The sequence below is a fragment of the Notamacropus eugenii genome, chromosome 3 (genome assembly GCF_028372415.1).
Source record: "Notamacropus eugenii isolate mMacEug1 chromosome 3, mMacEug1.pri_v2, whole genome shotgun sequence".
Lineage (NCBI taxonomy): Eukaryota > Metazoa > Chordata > Mammalia > Diprotodontia > Macropodidae > Notamacropus > Notamacropus eugenii.
The window spans coordinates 327336892-327355960 of record NC_092874.1 but is presented as its reverse complement, the minus strand read 5'-3'; the positions used below and the strand labels follow the sequence as shown (position 1 = coordinate 327355960).

Genomic DNA, 19069 nt, shown 5'->3' with positions numbered 1-19069 from the left:
TGAAATTTATAGACTGTGAAAGAAACAACATCTGAAGCAACCCTGTATATTCCATATATACTTTCATTTTAGAAATTCTTTAAATTCCAATTCTTAGAAACCAAATGTTTTGTGTACTGAAAAGAAATCCCACAGAGCAACGTTAATTAACATTAAAAACAGAAGTTGCTATGCTTCATGTAGGTGAATATCCTGTCCTCTAACCTCTATCTGAATCATAGCCATTGTGACTCAAATATACCACACTGCTATAGTGAAATGAAAAATCTAGTATCTATTTTCTAGAAAGATGAGTTAAACATTGCCAGCACTGAATTTTTTTCAAGCTGAGTGAACTAATTAATACACTAGTATTCAATGCACTTACACAAGAATTTCTAATCAACATATAGGATTTATAAAGGTGCAACCTATAATCTTTTTTGCATCAGGGACTCCCTTGGCAGTATAGTGACCCCTTCTCAGGATTATGATGCTTAAATGCACAAAGTAAAATACCTAAAACACCAAGGAAACCAATTTAACAAAAAATTCAGATACCAATACCTGAATGTAAGCCAATTTTGAGAGTCAAAATACTGAAAAATACATATTCTTAATAAGGAATTTGAAAAACCAACCACTTCCCCCTGCCTAATTCTACTATTCTGTAAATGTATTTCTAAGCTCAAATTCTGAGATATATCCTCGTTAAATTCCTTCTTGTTAATTTACTAAATATAAGTATCCTTAATGTATAGAATTGATGTGACCCTGAAAAGTTGACCAAAATTCGCTTTTCAGACAAGTAAGCTTGGATAGGAACATATGCTGGTTTAGCTGTTCTAACAGAAGCAGCACATCTCTCTGGTGTGTCAGGGTGTGCCAAGAATTGTAAATCCTTTCTGCTGTCTACAGCTACAATTAGGAGGAGACACATTCTCTGGCTTTCATCCAATGCTATTTTAAACTCAGTCTTTTGCTTCAGGCTGTGGCCAGATCAAGATATTCCCTAAGTGTATAGGAGGGACTGCAGGTGTAATGCATCCATCTGTATTTCAGGTAATATGGAAGTAACCAGTCCCTGGATTTGACAACTCTATAACTTTAAAAATCTCTACATGAGGTTAACCTTCTCTTTAAGAAAAAAAAAACTAATTACTCTTCTCTCTGAATATTGAGAAATCCACATTAAGATTCTTATAAAGTTGCTGTTTTAGGAAGTCTTCAGAGAGGCCTGGAAAGACTTATATGAACTGTTGCTGAGCGAAAGGAGCAGAACCAGGAGAACTTTATACACAGCAACAACCACAGTGTGAGAGGACTTTTTCTGGTAGCCTTAGAACTTCACTGCAATGCAAGGACTTAAAAAATTCCCAATGGTCTCTTAAGGCAAAATGCCTTCCACATCCAGAGAAAGAACTATGGAATTCAAACGCAGAATGTAACAGATCAATTTCTTTTATATTACATTTTGGTGTGTTTTATGATTTCTCCTATTCATTTTAATTCTTCTATGCAACATGACTAAGGTGAAAATGTATTTAATAGGAATGTATGTGTAGAATCTATATAAAATTGTATGCCATCTCAGGGAGGGAGGGGGGAAAGAGGGGAAGGAAGGGGAAAAAAAATCCAAGTTATGGAAGCGATGGTAGAACACTGAAAATAAATAAATAAGTAAAAATTTTAAAAAGAGGGAAGCGGAAAAAAAGTTGCTGTTTTTTGTTACAGGACAAATAAGCCACAGACTATTAACTATCAAAATGTAAATACCATTCCAATTATTAAGGTCCTGTACAGTACTAACATAACTTATTTTAATATGGCATTTTCATAGCCCTGATGGCCTTTTAATTACAAGTTCAACAAGCTGACAGCACACATGCCAAAATCGGTGGGAATTTAAAAAGAATTGAGTCACATTAACATAGCTTAACTGACTAACCAAATTCTTCTGTTGTACAAGAACTGAATTATATGGGATAGTGCTTGAAAAAAATAGACTTGACTTTGAGCTGGGGGCTTGAAAGAATATGGACACATGTACACACACACACATATTTTGATACATTTGTTACTGCTAGAACAGACATTTCCCAAACATCTGAACAAACTTTCCCATGAAGGACATTCCCTGGAATGTTAAGACCACCTAACAGATGACTGCAATTGACAAGAAGCATCACTTGTTACTTGTTTACTGATTTTCAAAAGGAAGGAAAGTTTTTTTACGTTTGACAACAGGACACCAACAGTGTCTATCCTATTTTATTTGGGATGTGTGAGAGGATAGATAGAAACAAAGGAACTCCACTAATCCCTTATGGAGCATACTCATTGTTAGGACGTTCAAAAAGTACTTGGGGTCTACAGATATGTTTGAAAAAAAGCCCCCAGTTCTCTGTGCTCTCCTGAGTATAACATAGTACTTACTTCTCCTGACTCCTATTGCCACTCAGGTCTAAAAGCAGTTTCTAAAAGCAGATTTTCCTAAAACTATGCATGTGCTACTTTGCCTCTCTGGGGCCGTAACAGACAAAAGATGAGGAACTCAGTGACTGGTGGAGGCCACACCTGGCACATCCAGTCTTTACAGCCTTTTAGTACTGGTACTTTATATCTCTGAATAAATCCTGAAAAACTAGGGTTCTAAAGAGTCTGTGGCTACATTTCTATTTCCTGAACTTCTGAAATAAACTAATTTAGCTGCCTTTTCTTGCACTGTTGTAGAAATGGAACACATTGTTCTTCCTAATTTACATCATTTTATATCTTTCTGTATCAGGATTCCTCAAATTTATCATTCTTTAATATTCTACTACATTCACACACCAGTCTATTCAGTCATTTCTACTGTTGAGAACATATATTATTTCCAGATTTTTATTATAAACAGTGCTATTAATATTTTTAATCATATGATCTACTCGTACTGTCATTAATTTCTTTAGGCTATAAACTCAGTAGTGAGCTGTACAGGTCAAAGGTCAATAACTTAGAAACAGTTAAAAAAATGTTAGAGACTTTTTTCATAAGAGCATTAGACTTTAAAAGGTCATAGAAAGATGAGAGAAGTTAAGCAATTTAACAGTGTCTTCTAATGGTGTCTCATTTAACAAAGTTTTACGCTATAGGAATTATAAAGTAAACAAAGTTATCAATTTTTTTCTTAAGTAAAAGGCCTTTATCAAGCTATCTGTAACATCGGAAACTTTTATCACTTGAAAAATATTCCAGTTCTCTATATCATAATTAGAATGAAACTGCCATACCACTAACCACTACTGCTACCTGGATCAGGTCTGCAGTTCTGGATTACACCAAGTTTTTACAGAATTATCGCATGCACCATTTGACCTCTCGGGGACCAAAAGAGACAGCTGACAAATCGGGTGGACAATTGAGCTAAATGGCACATATAATTGTTGTGTTCTTTCTGCATAAAACACTGGTGGTTTGTATATTATAAATAAGCTCTGCTGACTTAGATATGAAGAGTTATTTAGATCAATCTGTTATGGAATCCTATTAAATAGAGGATATCCAGAAACAACTATGACATAAAAACAAAAGATATCAGTAAAACTTAATTTAAAAATAAAGTTAGGATATCTACTACTATTTAAATAGCACCAAGTTTAACATCAAAGTGAAAACCCTAGCCCTACATTCATCCCCCACCCCTATTCCAACTATCATGTTATATCGTATTCCTCAGAAATTAGAATACATGTGAAATCATAGGAATCTCTCGAAAGAAACACGAAGGGGCACGAGCCCCTGAAAATGCTGGACCAGATTTTTCAGTACTGGGTTTTTTAACATTACAATACAGCCCTGCAAAGTAGCATCTTTTAATTCACTTACCTTATGTACTGCCTGAAAACAGTCCAGTAGTGTTATGTAGAAAGTGCAATTACCATAGGAAGCATCCCTGAAATTCCACAAATATTTCAATGAGTATCTCAGTCAGTTCTCATAAATAAAACTACTTTTTTATAGTTCCATTTAGAGGATGGCAGAATCAAACAGGGTTTTTTTTCCTCAAAAAAAAAAAGGGATCAATTTAAATCAAATATTATTAATTTAATATCCAAAAGCACAATCCTATTTGATTTTTCTAACTATTAAACTCTCAAGTTCAGCCCTTCTTTTGTCTTATCTCCAAATAATTATTTTGGATCACTTTTATTAAGATAGCTACTAGATTTTTTTAAATGAATCATCTTTAATTTTTTTTATCAACTACATCTCATCTCAAAAGACCTTTATATTGGGGGTGTGTGTGTGTGTGTGTGTGTGTGCGCGCGCGTGTGTGTGTGTGTGTGTGTGTGTGTAAAATAAGGATAGGAGGGAACAAAGGAGGGATTTTTTTAAAAACATTATTGGATAATCCAAGTAATTTTATGCTACTGCTAGGCACCCTTAGACTCCATAGTGCTGTGTTTAGATCCCAAAATTTGTTTCTAGAAAGAAACACTCCTTTTCCTTTTTTCCAATGAAAAGATGACAATCCCTCTTGGCATTTGATTTGTACTACAGTTATATGTGTTTTTCACTTTAACTTTACACATGCCAAAATATTATTATAATTTAAAAGAGAAATATTTTAAAAGCAAATATATTAATCATTATATGTCTTTTTCCAGAACTCAGAACTGTTCATGAAAACAAGGTAAATGTTATGCTGGGGAAGTAAGGTGTTTACAAACTATATTTTAAGTTCAAGCTGTAGTACAATACTTATCTCAGGATAGCAGACCCCCTTAAAAATTAATCAGAACATAGATGGATGGAGAAGTCAATTATTTTCTCTCATCATTCAGAAAATTCTCAATGGAAGACATATAACACAGCATTTCTGCCAACTACAGGGCATTAAATAATGAAAAATTCTAATTTGCTTAAAATGGTGCTATTTAACTTTTATTTAAATTTAATTCACTCTCTATGCCCAACAGAACAGAATCATTCATGGTGTTATCAATCCTGTAGACCAAAAGACACACAAATTCACATTGGATTCAAGTTCTATGTTACATGTCTCACTTGAAAAACTAAGCATTGTATCAAATGGAATTTTTATTCTTGATTTTCAAGGGTGTTTGGATACTATGATATAATACCATTAAACAGACAATGAAAAGAACACTTGTCAGGTTGTTTTGGTTAATACTATTTGATTTGATTAGAATGACTTCCATGTATGTGTCTCTTCTTTAAGAAGAAAATGCATGGGATTATGAAGCTTGAGAAGGCGATTAGATAGCTACTGTCATCACTCCAAGTCACCAAATTTGGTTTTAAATGCTTTTTCTGATTTCAAGGATTCTCTTCATGGAATTAGAAAAAAAAAGGGGCCTCATAAAGAATACACTATCATCTACTTTTTTTAAAACCAGGTTTTCGGATTAAATTTAGAGTGCTACGTAAACTGTATAATAACTGTTTCAATCCTTTCCTCCAGAAGCTATATAAACTCATATCTAATGATACGGAAATAAGGAACTACAATGATAAACGGTCACTCTATGAACTGCTTCTCTCTATGGATTCAGGGAGAAACTGTGTATTTTAACTTTTGCTCTAGGAAGTAGACTATGGAGAATATAGGCTAAAAGAAAGGGAAATGTCTTTCTTGTGAGAACTGTCAAATATTTTTTTATAAAGAAACATTATAATGAGAATTTTAATTCATAAGTCAATGTAGAGATAAACTGAACGGTGGGGGACTGTGTTTTGAGAAGGGAAATCATCTGCTATTAAATAGAGGATACGATGTGACACTGGCTATGAGTTTTCTCACAGCTACAATACTTCAAATTATCTATGCCTTTGTTTTACTACTGATTTCCTTCTCTGTCAATAAACTGTATATTTTAGGATTTTAACATATTTAATATCATAAAATGAAAGGTTTTAATACAGAGTTATAAATAACTAACCACTATTAGGAAAGGATGCTTCTCTACATTATTAGATAAATCATATTTGATCAACTGATGGGGGCTATCAACTTAATTTATTGAGATATACTGAAATTTGACTGATGAAAAAATATACAAATATAAAGTTTACCTAAATGAGTGGTTCTTTCATTTTTTCATGTATTAGGGACTCTGTGGTGGCTTGGTGAAACTCTTGAATCCCTTATCAGAATGTTTTAAATAAAAACCATAGGATTACAAGAGGAACCAATTTTATTGAAATACATTTACAAAATATTTGGAAAAATAAACAAATCTATGGACCCCAGTTTAGCAACACCTGCAGTGGAGTTTGGGTTAATAGGCTTAAATATGGCAATCAAAGAGTAGGTCAAGGAGCACTCCACTACTGAGAATGGCTGACCAATGTTCCTACATGTAGAGTTCAGAGATGTTATTATCAACCCAACATTTGCCTCCCTTCCTTTAATCAACTATTAGCAGATCCTCTTCACCTATTCAAGCATTCCCAAAGGCCAATATAAAGCACACTGGTAATATTACCTTTAGGTCTGAACTGTCCATGGAGGATATTAATAATTTTCCAATGTAAGCTAAGCACAAAAGTTCTCTAGACTTATTTTTCAAATCATAATGTAATCCTAAACTATGATGTCATGGCTACTCCCACAAAGAAATTCTTAAGGGAAAATATAACAAAATCTCCTTCATTTGGATTTAACTAATTTAGAATTTGTTGTAATTTCGTGTGTGCTGAACCAAAGTTTACCTTCATATTTTCTATGGAGTAAAGGTTACTAAACCCTTAAGCTTAATTAAAATTCATTTAATTTAATTTAGACTCATTAATTTTAATAGCGTAAAAAAAAAAAAAACAAAGGAGGGATAGGTTGTCAAAAAGCAAAACTAGTTTGAAGGACACGATCTATCTTAGTAAGAATTCCAAGCTACAGGTGATGTCACATACTGGATAGAAGACAGCATAGGACAATGCAAAGAATAAATGCACTCTAAAGTCACAGAACTTAATCTGAGACATTTTACTTGTGTGACCTTGGGCAAGTCACTTCATCTTTCTGAGCCTTCATTTTCTCATCTACAAAACAGGATTAAATAAAACCTGTAGTTTGTACCTTGACAGTTGCTGTGAGGCTCAAATGAGATAATGTATTTAAATCATGTTAAAGCACCAAGCCTATATGAGGTATCCTATTAAAGTTTAAAATTACGTTAAGACCTTTGGGATACCCTGTAAAAATGTCAATTACTACTAATTAGTAAGACTTTCTCAACCACATGGAATGCAGCCTGGAAGGAATCTTAAGGGGAAAATAATGTCACAGGGCCAATGTATTTGCTTCTCAATTCAGAGATTAGAGAGGAATTTAGATGATGTAAAATTGAGCTTATAAAGTCAACAAACTTGGAGGAAATGATTGGAAGATCGTTAAAAGCTTAGAAATTTCAGCTTCCAGCAGGGACTCTAAAGCAAATGACCTTAACCGGTCTTGTTATGATCATGACTCTATTATAGAATGTTGTTCAGTTGTTTTTCACTAGTATCTGACTGGTGATCCATCCAGGGTTTCTTGGCAAAGATATTGGAGTGGTTTGGCATTTCCTTCTGTAAGTCATTTTACAGATGAGGAAACTGAGGCAAACAGGGTTAAGTGTCTTGCCCACAGTCACACAGCTAGTAAGTGTCTGAGGTCAGATTTGAACTCAAGAAAACAAATCTTCCAGGTCTGGCACTCTGTCCACTGCAACACAAAGCTGGCTCCTGTATTATATAGCACAGTATGAAAAAAAAATCGTTATATATGCGCATTGGTTGGGGGGAGTTTCCTTAACGGAAAATGCCTAGGGCAATGAATCATAGGTTTTCAATTTTTTAAAAAATTATGGAATATTAGAAATGGAAAGGAATTTGGAAATCATCTAATTCATCTCAGGGCCACTATTAAATATCAAGATACGGCTAAGTTATATTCTGCGTGGCTTGCTATTGACCAATGCAGGAAACTATTTTGTACCAACAATGGTTTTTAAAAATGATTTTTTATATGTGGGTCAAATTAATTTATGGGAAAAATTCACTTCAGCTGAAAATTTCCTTCTCTAATGGGAGTCAAAGTGGGAACAGTAGTATAAAAGCACATATAAATGGAAGCTCTTATCTGCAAATAACAAGTCCATTCTCCAAAGAACTATCAGAACCTCTAATTTCAAAAAGCTTGCTAGATTTAGGTGAAGTGCTTGAAAGAAATAATAATGTAATTCCTTTTTTAAGAGTTTTTCATTTAGATTTTTTCATTCATTCAGACTGACCCTCCTTCCAATTAATTCAAACTAATGAGATTTTATATTTTACTTTGGAGAAACTCCTTTCTTGGTGGCTATGACAAGAGAAATTCAAATTACCTGGCTAAGCTAAATTTTTCTAGATAGTTCTTTTTTTGAGTATAATGCCTGAATACTCAGTTCTGCTGGGACACTATTAGAGGAAAGATACGATTCTCTTAGTCTATGCCAAATAATTCTTCCTTTACTTATAACATAACACTTCTCTGGTTCTTGTTTGGGCAACAGTCTCCCTCCTAAATGACATCATCCCTCAGCCTGTATGTTCTTTGCAATGTAGGAAGGAAGAGGGTTAATCTCCATACAAACAATTCATCACTTAGGTCACAACTCCCCTCTCATCCCTTCCCAGTTCAGACTTCACAATCCATGATATTTTCCTTCTTTTTTCCTATTGAGTTTAAATCATTTCTGCTGACTTGATAATTCAATACAGGTCAGGTAGGTATTTTGAACTATTCCTTCTCCATTCCTGCAGGAATTTCACATCTAGAAATGTTATAAAACTCCACTCCAAAAGGACAGATTTCCTCATAATGGCCCCAAATTCACCAAACTGTGTTTAACTTAGTTATGAGTCTTTCAAAGTGATACTGGTTCCTTGGGGGATGGGGGTGGGCAGATCTGCCATCTGTTGCAGGGCTCCTATTCAAAGCATTTCCAATTAGATAGGACCTTCTGAAGCAGGAGTTCTTAACCTATTTCTGATTCGTGGACCCTTTGGGTAGTTTGTTAAAAGCTTGTGGACCCAAACTCAGAAAAATGTTGGTTGCCTACATTCATAATTGAAGGATATGCTAAATGTCAGAGGTTGGTGAAAAAGAAAATGTGTTGTTTTTTCTTCCCTATCCAAGTTCTAGATAGTCTGAATTCCATACATGGACTCTCTGTTCTCCAGTTTAAGAACTTGGGTTTTAGGGCTGATGCTTCATGGATATAGCCTTCAAGAATCCAACATCATCTCAATGCTTCAATGAGGCCATGGAAAATGAATGAAGAAACTATGCTAATATCAATATATACAAGATAGATACTTTCAAAAGCAGATGCCTAATTTTCTCTTGGTACTTCGCATCTAGATGACATAATTATTTTGTATAACCATCTTACCAAATAGCTAAGATATTAATCAAGCATTTGTTTAAAATAACATGCCTGAGTACACCAGTAAATACATCAAATGGGATGTTTTTGAGAATTAACTTTTTATAAAGCTGCAGAAGTTGTTTACCATGATAACATATGGTACTAGTAGAAGGCAGCCTATTAAATATTTCTGCAAGTTTTATAATGACTTCTTTGAACTTAAGCTAATGGTATTTATATACTAGGAAGATATTACTCACATACCAACTATAGAATGTATGATTCAATAGTTTTTCCAGTAGCAGCCAATAAGCTAGCAATACATCCTACCCAATCCCTTCCTTTGCTTCTTCTTAACATGGCACACAAAAATTGGAGACCACCTGTCCATGTGCAGAGGACAATTTTTGCCAGCAAAGGTCATTGCATATGGAACTAGCAGACTAACATAAAAATTAAATCTCTAACTTGTCTTCAATTAGCACTGTATGCACGATAGCTCAGCTGCTTCAACAAGCCTTCTTTTTGGTTATTGGTTGCTTTTTTGCACATATATCATGAACACATATGGATATTTACCAACTCCTCTCTTAAAAACAAACACCAAGCCATTTTCTCTGTGCTACGGATAAAGGATGAGAACACAAGATCCATAAGATTCAAAATAGCGAAATTCCTAAGTAAAGTTCTCAAATTTGTTAATGATTAATCTTGGAACTGGAGCAGAGATGAGAAAACAGATTTTTCTTTTCTTGGAAAATGGATGTGAAATACTGTAAATACTTTTTGGATGTGGTTGCTGTGCTGGCTGATTTCACTTATATTTTTTAATTTCTTACAATGAAAAATGTATGCAAGTAGAAGGAAGGTGAAGATGGAAAAGGAAAAATATCTAGAAATGAGCATTACGTGAAACAAAAGTCATTAATGACTCCAAAAACTCTCATACTCACCTGAAAGGAACATAGGATATGTTTCCAACCAACAGCGTCCTGTAGGTATCTTCTGGAGATCTCTCCAAATATATTATCTAGGTTTAAAGGAGGAAAAACATAGGGCAATTTATTCATAAATTATATGATTAAGAACTCGTTATTTATAATTTCTACTTCTAGTAAAAACAAGCTAAAAATTATTGTTCAATTTCTAAAAAAAAAAAAAAAAAGATGAAGTGAAAAAAAAAGATGAAGAAGTGTGCCTTCCTCTGCCTAAGACAGGCTGCTTAAGCATAAAGTGAAAATAACACAAATCCTTTGAACTGCTGTTAACAGAAGTAACAACATTTTCTTTATTTTTTCCACAAAACACATATTATCACATCTAAATTTTATCAAGATTCCTAGTAGATTTTAGGAACGGGCAACCATCAATGTTTTGGCTAACAAGACAGTGCTAATTTCCTCATCTAAACACTGCAATAGATCTAAGAATACTGTGGTGCCTAAACGAATGCCAAACAATTACACAATAATAAAAAATATTCTTTTCTTCATTATACTTTTTTAAATGCTTCAACCCTAATGAAGCTGGGATGAGCTAAGAGTCATCCACACAGCAAGTTTTAAGAGAGAAATCAATTTGGATGGAGGTCAAATTTAATAGCACACATCTGACCGAACACAAGAGCTAAGGAAAGAAAAAGGTCAATAATTTCAGGACATAACTTTCTCCAATTTAGTGAAAGAATTTTAGCACTAAAATGCATTTTGTATATCACATATGAAAATCCACATTAAAAGAAAACACTGAGAAAGCATTGTTAATATTACAAAACCTTTTTAAGATTATTCCCCTCTTGACAATTTTCCATAGCTCAGGAAAATTATGTCTTAACTATTTATTCTGGTTAAAAAGAAACCTATAAAATATACACCAGTATACTACACCTCTTTGAGCAGTGCCTACACCAAAACTCCTGGGTCCCTCAGTTGTGAAAGCACTGAAAATATTTACAGTATGTTAACAAAAATAGGAAAATGTGCTCAATCTTCTATTATGTCACCACTGACATTATTAAACAACACTTGCAGGAAAACCATGGCATCAATAAAAAATCCATCTCTAATTCACAGACTAATCATATAAATCCTAGAAAAGGCCAATTTAGGTAGCAAATTTAGCAAAAAGGAAGAGGAGCAAAATAGTTTATTTTTTTATTTTTTTAAATTTATTTGCTTATTTTTAGTTTAGAACATTCAGTTACATAAGCTTTCGAGTTTTAAATTTTCTCCCCCTGCCTTCCCTCTCCCCTCCCCAACATTGCATGCTATTTGATAACAGGCTCTACATATGCATTCATATTAAACATATTATTACATCAGTCATGTTGTAAAGAAGGACAATATCCAGTGGAATGGATCACGAGAAAGAAGAAATAAAAGAAAAAGGGGAAAGAGCAAACAATCTGCTTCGATCTGCATTCAGACTCCACAATTCTTTCTCTGGATATGGATAGCATTTTTCATCATAAGCCTTTGGAAGTTGTGTTAGAACATTGCATTGCTGAGAAGAGCCACAAAATACTTTAAAAAGTGTCTTTCATTACTTCTAAGTATATGAATATTCCCAGAAAAACAAAAAAGTTCTTGCCACCAAAGTCTTTGGCATCGTCAAATGCTTCAACACCAGAAATGAATATAATTTTATCAATGGAGATGATCCCTCTTTAAAGAGGGATTCCTATCTGCTTTTCATGGGGCCTTCCATACATGTTGCCTCGCCATTAGAATGTGAGCTACTTGAAAGCAGGGACCTTCTTTTCTATTCTATCTCTGGTGCTTAAAACAGTGCTTTGCAGGTAGTAAACATACAATGCGTGGTTTTTTTTCATTATTCGTTCTTTGCTTAATAATTTTGCTTCAATAATGTTACCACTTTAAAATGATCAATTATTTATTTATTATAAAGCTATCAATCAACAAGCACTTATCAAGATCTTACCATAAAACAGCCATTGTATTAAGTGTGGGAAAGTATGTATTCTAACAAGGGTTCTTAACCTGGTGTCCATAAGTTTCATATATGCAAATATCTGTAAGGTATATATTATGCACATACATGCATATATGTACATATTCACATGTTAAATACACATACGAATGTGTAGTATCTTTGATAACTGTGTTTCAATAGAATTTCTTTCCTCTGTAACCCTATTATATTATTTTGTGCATTTAAAATATCATCCTAAGGAGTCCATAAGCTTCAGTACAGGGCCAAAGGAGGGTACAACACAGAAAAATGGTAAATGAACTTTACTCCAAAGGATTTTAAATGAGTAAAGGGGACCCAACGATGGACTTTACGGTTGGCATCTGAGAAGCCCCCCCCACTTAAACTCAGAGGAGGCATATTTGTAGAGCTGTCTGGTCAACAGAGAAATATTTTTTAATACCACAGAAACCCATATCGACTATAAAAATTGAATGAGAATATATGTTGCTCATTAATGAAGAATGCATCCACACCAATAAAATCTTGGAACCTTGAAGGAAGGCAGCTTGAGGGGATGCTAAGACATCATCTCAGATGAAAATTTTAGTAGAGATGCAGAGATATAAGACTGGGTCTAGGAGATAAATATTAACTAGAGATTTAGAATCAGTAGTCTCCTACTAAGAGGTGATAGTGGAAGCATAAGATTAGACGAGTAAGAACATACTGTAGAAAGAAAAGCAGAGGACTGCGGCAAATTCTGAAGACAAAGAATGACAGATGGCACAGTTGAGAGTATTGGACTTGGGGTCAGGAATTCATGAGTTGAAACCGCCTTAGATACTAGTTGTGTGACAGTTTTTTAACCTGTTTGTCTCATTTGTAATAGGAGGATAACAGTACTTGTCTCCCTGGTTTGTTACGATGATAAAATGAAATATTTTTAAAGCACTTTGTGAACCTTAAAGCATTCTATAAATACTATTATTAACTATTATTAAGAATGGAAAGAGAAAACAGAGAAAATAGCCAGAGAGGGTGAAGGATGACTAATACATCTACTGTCACAGAGAAGTGCTGTCAGAAATAGGACCACTTTTTTACAAGTTTAAAAGGAGTTAAGAGGATTCTATGAGACTGAGGCCAAGAACCAGAGAATCAAGGTGAAGACAGAATAGATATGAGAAGTCAAGCAAGATAAGCTCATTATCTTCTCAGTAAAGGAAGAGATAAGGTCATCTGGGAGAGTAAGAGTCAGAGGTAGTACAACTGGGGGCTGGAGGAGAGATCTGGAATAGCTTTCGTGGGCAACATGCTAGACTGTACAGAGAAGGTGACTGATTAGAGAACTGCGGGGCCACATGAGGAGGTCCAGTTGAAGTCACTATGACTTTGGTCTGCATGGGTGATTTTGTGCAGCCCTTTGTTTTGCTGTCCAGTCATTTCGGGCGTGTAGCTGGGAGAAAAACACAGAAACTGGTAGATGACTCAGACTTGAAGACTGGCATTCAATCCAGAATGTTACTGAGAGCAGGACTGAAATGGAAACATGAGTCAAAATGCAGCCAAAAGGGAAGTCATGGAGCCTAGGTGAAGAGGGAGGGTCAAACTAGTTCAGAAGAGATATACAGGGGGGGAATGTAAGTAAGGGGGTAATGTTAATGGTCCAAAAATGAGACTAAATTTAAGATCTAGGAAACAAGAGTTAACTTTACTGCCGTCTTGATGACCAAGGCCAGGAAGTGACTATGTTGGTAAATTGGCTGACAGAGAATCCAAGTCCAGAGTATGAATAACTATGAGACTAGTGTTTTAAATAGATGACAAGCATAGATTTGAAAATCATTGAGGATGATGGCAGGAAAACAAAAAGGGCCATGTTAAAAGTGGATAATTGAATGAAAGCAGATGGCAGAAGATATTCATGTATATATTAGTCAGTCAATAAGCACTTATTAAGCACTTATAATATGCCTGGCACTGTGCTAAGTGCTAACATACAAACAAAGCCCCTGCCTTCAAGGATCTCAAGGAGATCACATTCTAATGGGGGAGATGACATACAAACCACTATGTATATAAAAGGTACGTACAGAATAAATGAGGAGCAACGCCAGAAGGTACCAAGGCTTGAACGAAGCCAGGCAAACATAAGGGGCAGCCAGGGATGATGAAGTATCTTGTGTGAGACTGCAATGAGGCTAGTGGTGCAAAGAGGAAGAGTGGAAAAAGTAGGGAGAAGCCAGGTTGAGAAGGGCTTTATATCCTGGAAATGACATGACACCACTTAAGTTGTGTGTGTTTACGTGTGCATGCGCAAGCACATGTGGGTATCGGTGAGTGTGGTAAGATGGTCAGCTCTGTACTTCAGGAACATCACTTTGATTCTGGGTGGAGGACAGACTGCTGAGACTGTCAAATGGAGTGAAATAGGAATCAGGGAGATTAATAAGCAGGTTACTGAAACGGCTCAGTTCTCTGAATAAGCTTTAGGATAACAAGAAATCACCATCATGACAACTTTAAGGATGGCCTTTAAAATGTGCCAATGCAATTTTCTCACAATAACCCCATACGATAGAATATATTTTCCCTATTTTACAAAGTATTCAGAAAGGCTGTGTATCACACAGAAGTAGCTGAGTTAGCACTTGAAGTTAGGTGTTTTAATTCTTAAATCTAGTGCCTTTTCGATCACATCATGCTGTCTCTCTAATAAAGGGAACAGGTGGTTGTTCAGTTGTGCCTCACTTAACCCTGTTTGCCTCAGTTTCCTCATCTGTAAAATGAGCTAGAGAATGAAATGGTAAACCATTCCAGCAGGTTTGCCAAGAAAACCCCAAATGGGGTTACAGAGCTGGACATGCCTGAAATGACTTAGCAACATTATACACATGAAAAATAAATAAATGATAAGACAGAAGAAAAAGTAAGAAAATCGATGATAAGGGAGTTTCCCAATGGAGCCAAAAGGCTGCAACCCAGTGAAGAGGAAAAGTGCACGATGAAATAAACAATAACCAAAAATGCCTGGGCAATTATCCATATAACTTAAGGGCATGAGTCACAGAGAAGTGAGAACCACAGTTTAGCAAATATGAAAACCTATGGTTCTCGCAGGTTCAATGGATAATTGCAGAGCAAAGCTTGGCCTTACTGCTAAAGAAGAAAGATAAAGAGTTTGAGAAAAGCTCTCTATAGCTTCTCAAGGAGACCAAAGTGTTCCCTGAAAGAAAGGAAGAGTCACTCCAAGAAGAAAAATATTCCTAAGCAGACAGAATGTGGAGGTTGGATGCCAAAAAAAAGGGTTAAGAGAGTCAAGAAATCCTGAACTGGAGCTTTTCTGCCCATAAATGGTAGGAAATGGACCCTCTGAGAAAGAAGCATTGGAATGATGGAAACTGGAAGACTGGAATGCTTAAGATTAATCAATAAGCAAGGATTTGTCAAGTACCTCCTACATGCCAGACTGTATGCTGTATACTGAGGAGACAGAACAGTGAAACAGTAATGTGGTCTGTAGGATTTTATAATCTGGCTGAGGATTATAAAATGCAAGAATACATGTATTGTAAGAAAGGCCCATAAGGAGAGGGTCCTGGTGGTTATGTCTGGTAATGGAACAAAATGAGACAATCCTAGGTCATTCAATAGTTAACAAAAGGGGGTTCTGTCATCGAAAGAATACTCAACAAAATCAATCTATTTTTTACCCTTGTTTCAACAGGATATTGGGCATGGTCTTGAGATAACTGCCAAGTCTGAAGGGCCTCAAATTCTATGAGGATGGTTCTTTCATCCTTTAAAGTCACCAATTAAATTTCAAGGGTAGTCTCAATGCTTCTTGTGGAGAACTTAGTGTGACCTTGGACAAATCAGCTACTCTTTCTGGACTGCTCAGTTACTTCATTTATAAAAGGACTGGATTAGACGAATACTATGATATTCAGTTATGTCCAAATCTTTATGACCCCATTTGAGGTTTTCTTGGCAAAGATACTTGAGTGGTTTGCCACTTCCTTCTCCAGTTTATTTTACAGATGAGGAAACTGAGGCAAACAGAGTTAACTGACTTGTCCAGGGTCACCTAGCTAGTAAGTATCAGAGGCCAGATTTGAACTCAGGAAGATGAGTTTTCCTAACTCCAGGTCTAGCATTCTATCCACTGTACCACTGAGGGGGTAAAGGGGTACAAGCTCAAGATGAGACCTTTGTCCCTTGGACTGGAGGATTTTGGTCCCATTTGTCTGGGCCCCACCAGAAAGCCTGGCCTTGGGGGCTCCTTGGATTCCCCTTCCTTGATTTAGGAATTTAGGATATACCTCCCCTGGATCCTATTACACGTAACTTCTTAGCATTCTCTTGAGGTCCCAGGTGCTCAGCCAGGATTGTGGATTGTCTGGACTACCGGCCACTCCCATCAGGATCTTCCCTGGGTTTGATCTACATTCCAGGCGGACCTCCCCAATCTAGGCCATCCCTGGGACCTGGACTACTTGGCGACATACCTGGATTCTTCCCAAGTCATTTTCTGTATTTAAATTCCATCTCGCCTCCATGAAGGCACTCAGATTCAATCCAGCTCTGACTCTGTCTGGCTGAGATTGTATCCGGCCAGCTTGTTACAAATGCTTAGGCTCCTTAAGAGTCAACCCAATATGGCAAATCTTTAATAAACTTTGTTTTTCTTTGGCTTTAAGAAGGCTTCTGTCGAATTCATTTGAGCAGGAATTGGGCATGTTGGTATTTTAGGGTCCCCACTACCCCAAACATCAATACCACCTATCTGTCCATGAATACTATCGTCCTTTCTAGTTCTATACCTATGTTCCTATAACCTTAGTAAGAATATATTTGCCTAAAATTTTCAGATACATACAAGATAACTTTTAAGTGAAAACAGGGAAAGAGAAAACTACCCATATACAACAGCTTAATGAGATAGTTCAGAGGGTAGAGGAGGTGGGGAACTTGCAGACTCAAGGCCACATGTGACCCTTTAGGTCCCCAAGTGCAGAACTTGGATTGAATCCAAACTTCAAAGAACAAAGCAATGGAGAAGCAAAATAGTTCATTGGAAAAAGCATCCAAGAAGGAGGAAAAAAATAATAATAAACATGGCCTCAGATCAGTAAACAAAAAGGCAAATAACAGTCTGGTAATAAGGATATTGATCTTTGATCTTATAAGAACATTTGAGTTTTAGCAGGACTTGATTTATAACTGAAGTACAGGAATAGAAGAGTATTCCTAATTTAAATTGAAAAAAAAATATACAAAAAGTGGTAGAGAAGCAGTGTACGTAAAGAAATTATACACATACTACCCAATCTTGGTTTCTGAAGACTGATGATAAAATATACTTTCCAACTTTTAATAGAAGGTAGTGGACTAAAAGTATAAAACGGTATATACAGCTGAATGAGGATACTGTGGGCTGGTTTTATTTAATTGATTTTTTTTGTTACAAAGGAAGGCTCTGGGTTTTGGTGGAGAAGAGTAAGAGGAGCTACTGGGAGGCAGTTAAGACTTTTTAAAGTCAGGAAAACTTTTAAAATAATAAAAAATTAAAAGATATCCTCTTTTGTGGAAATACATGATGGAGTTCAGACTCTTGGCCTAGCCTGGCCTTCCATTGTCTGTTACCTCTAGATTGACCCACCTATATCCCACCCAAGTCCTGCAGAGTCTGATACCTCCCAGTTGCTTCCATCTATTTTACACCCTGGATTACATCACTAGTTATCCCAATCCCATCAAGATCCTCCTTAGACTTTCCTCCCAGACCACCAGACCATCTCTAGATCTTTCCCACAGACATTTTGTATATAAATTCTATCTCGTGTCCATGAAGGCGCTCAGATTCAATCCAGCTCAGACTGTCTTGCTGAGATTCTATCTGGCCAGCTTGTGAATACAAGCGTTTCAAAGGCTTTAGGCTCCTCAAGAGTCAACCCAATATGGTGAATCTTTAATAAACTCTGTTTTTCTTTGGTTTAAAGAAGTCCTGAGTTGAATTCATTTGAGCAGAACCTGGAATGTCGGTATTTTGGGGGCCTCAGAACCCCTGAACCTCCCTACCTGCACTTTGTGTTCTATTTATGAAACCTAATGATCCAACTCTTCCTTTCAGCAGTCAAATATTCTGCCTTCATATCCATTCTGGTTCTTCTTCTTTGAGTGACAGGTCATCACTCAAACACTCTGTACCACACTTTTGCCCTCTGGGTTCTATTGGATAATATTTGCGTTTGAATTTGTATTTGAATTGAAGGGCAATTTGGCTTCAGTCTTCACACTCAGATGAAATAGCTCTCTCTAAAGTTCTGAATCATTTTAATTGCCACTCAATGGCCTTTTCTGTCCTCATCCTTCCTGATCTCCCTGTACATTTGACACTGTTGGCACCTTGCCCTCTATTACATTAGCTTCTCCCTAGACTTTCATAATGCTGCGCTTTCTAGGCTCTTCCCTCCTACCTATCTGATCTTTCCCAATTTCCTTGGTTGGATTTCTTACAAATCCCACCTTCATCCTCTGGGCAAACCTAAGGGTTCCATTCCCTTCTTTTTCAATAGGCAGTTTATCTCTATGCAAATAATCCCCAGAACTATATTCTGCCCTTTTCTCCCTTTAACTCTATCTAGTCTCCAGTCACCAACAATCTACCGGTCACATTGAACTAGATTTGTAGGCATTTCAGACTCACTATGTCCCAAACAGTTAATTCATTTATTTTTCCCCTTGATAATCATGTT

General features: G+C 36.0%; 1 protein-coding gene across 14 annotated transcripts in view; it reads right to left on the bottom strand.

Moving 5' to 3' along the window:
• The window catches only part of CDC14B (cell division cycle 14B), a 141496-nt gene that overhangs the window by 36610 nt on the left and 85817 nt on the right, over positions 1-19069 (bottom strand). For all 14 annotated transcript variants that reach the window (XM_072596885.1, XM_072596883.1, XM_072596882.1 and 11 more), the window contains 2 exons: positions 10331-10407; positions 3850-3916 (listed from right to left, as the gene is read on the bottom strand). In XM_072596885.1, the coding sequence (XP_072452986.1) occupies positions 3850-3916; positions 10331-10407 (144 nt within the window). The remainder of the gene's footprint in view (positions 1-3849; positions 3917-10330; positions 10408-19069) is intronic.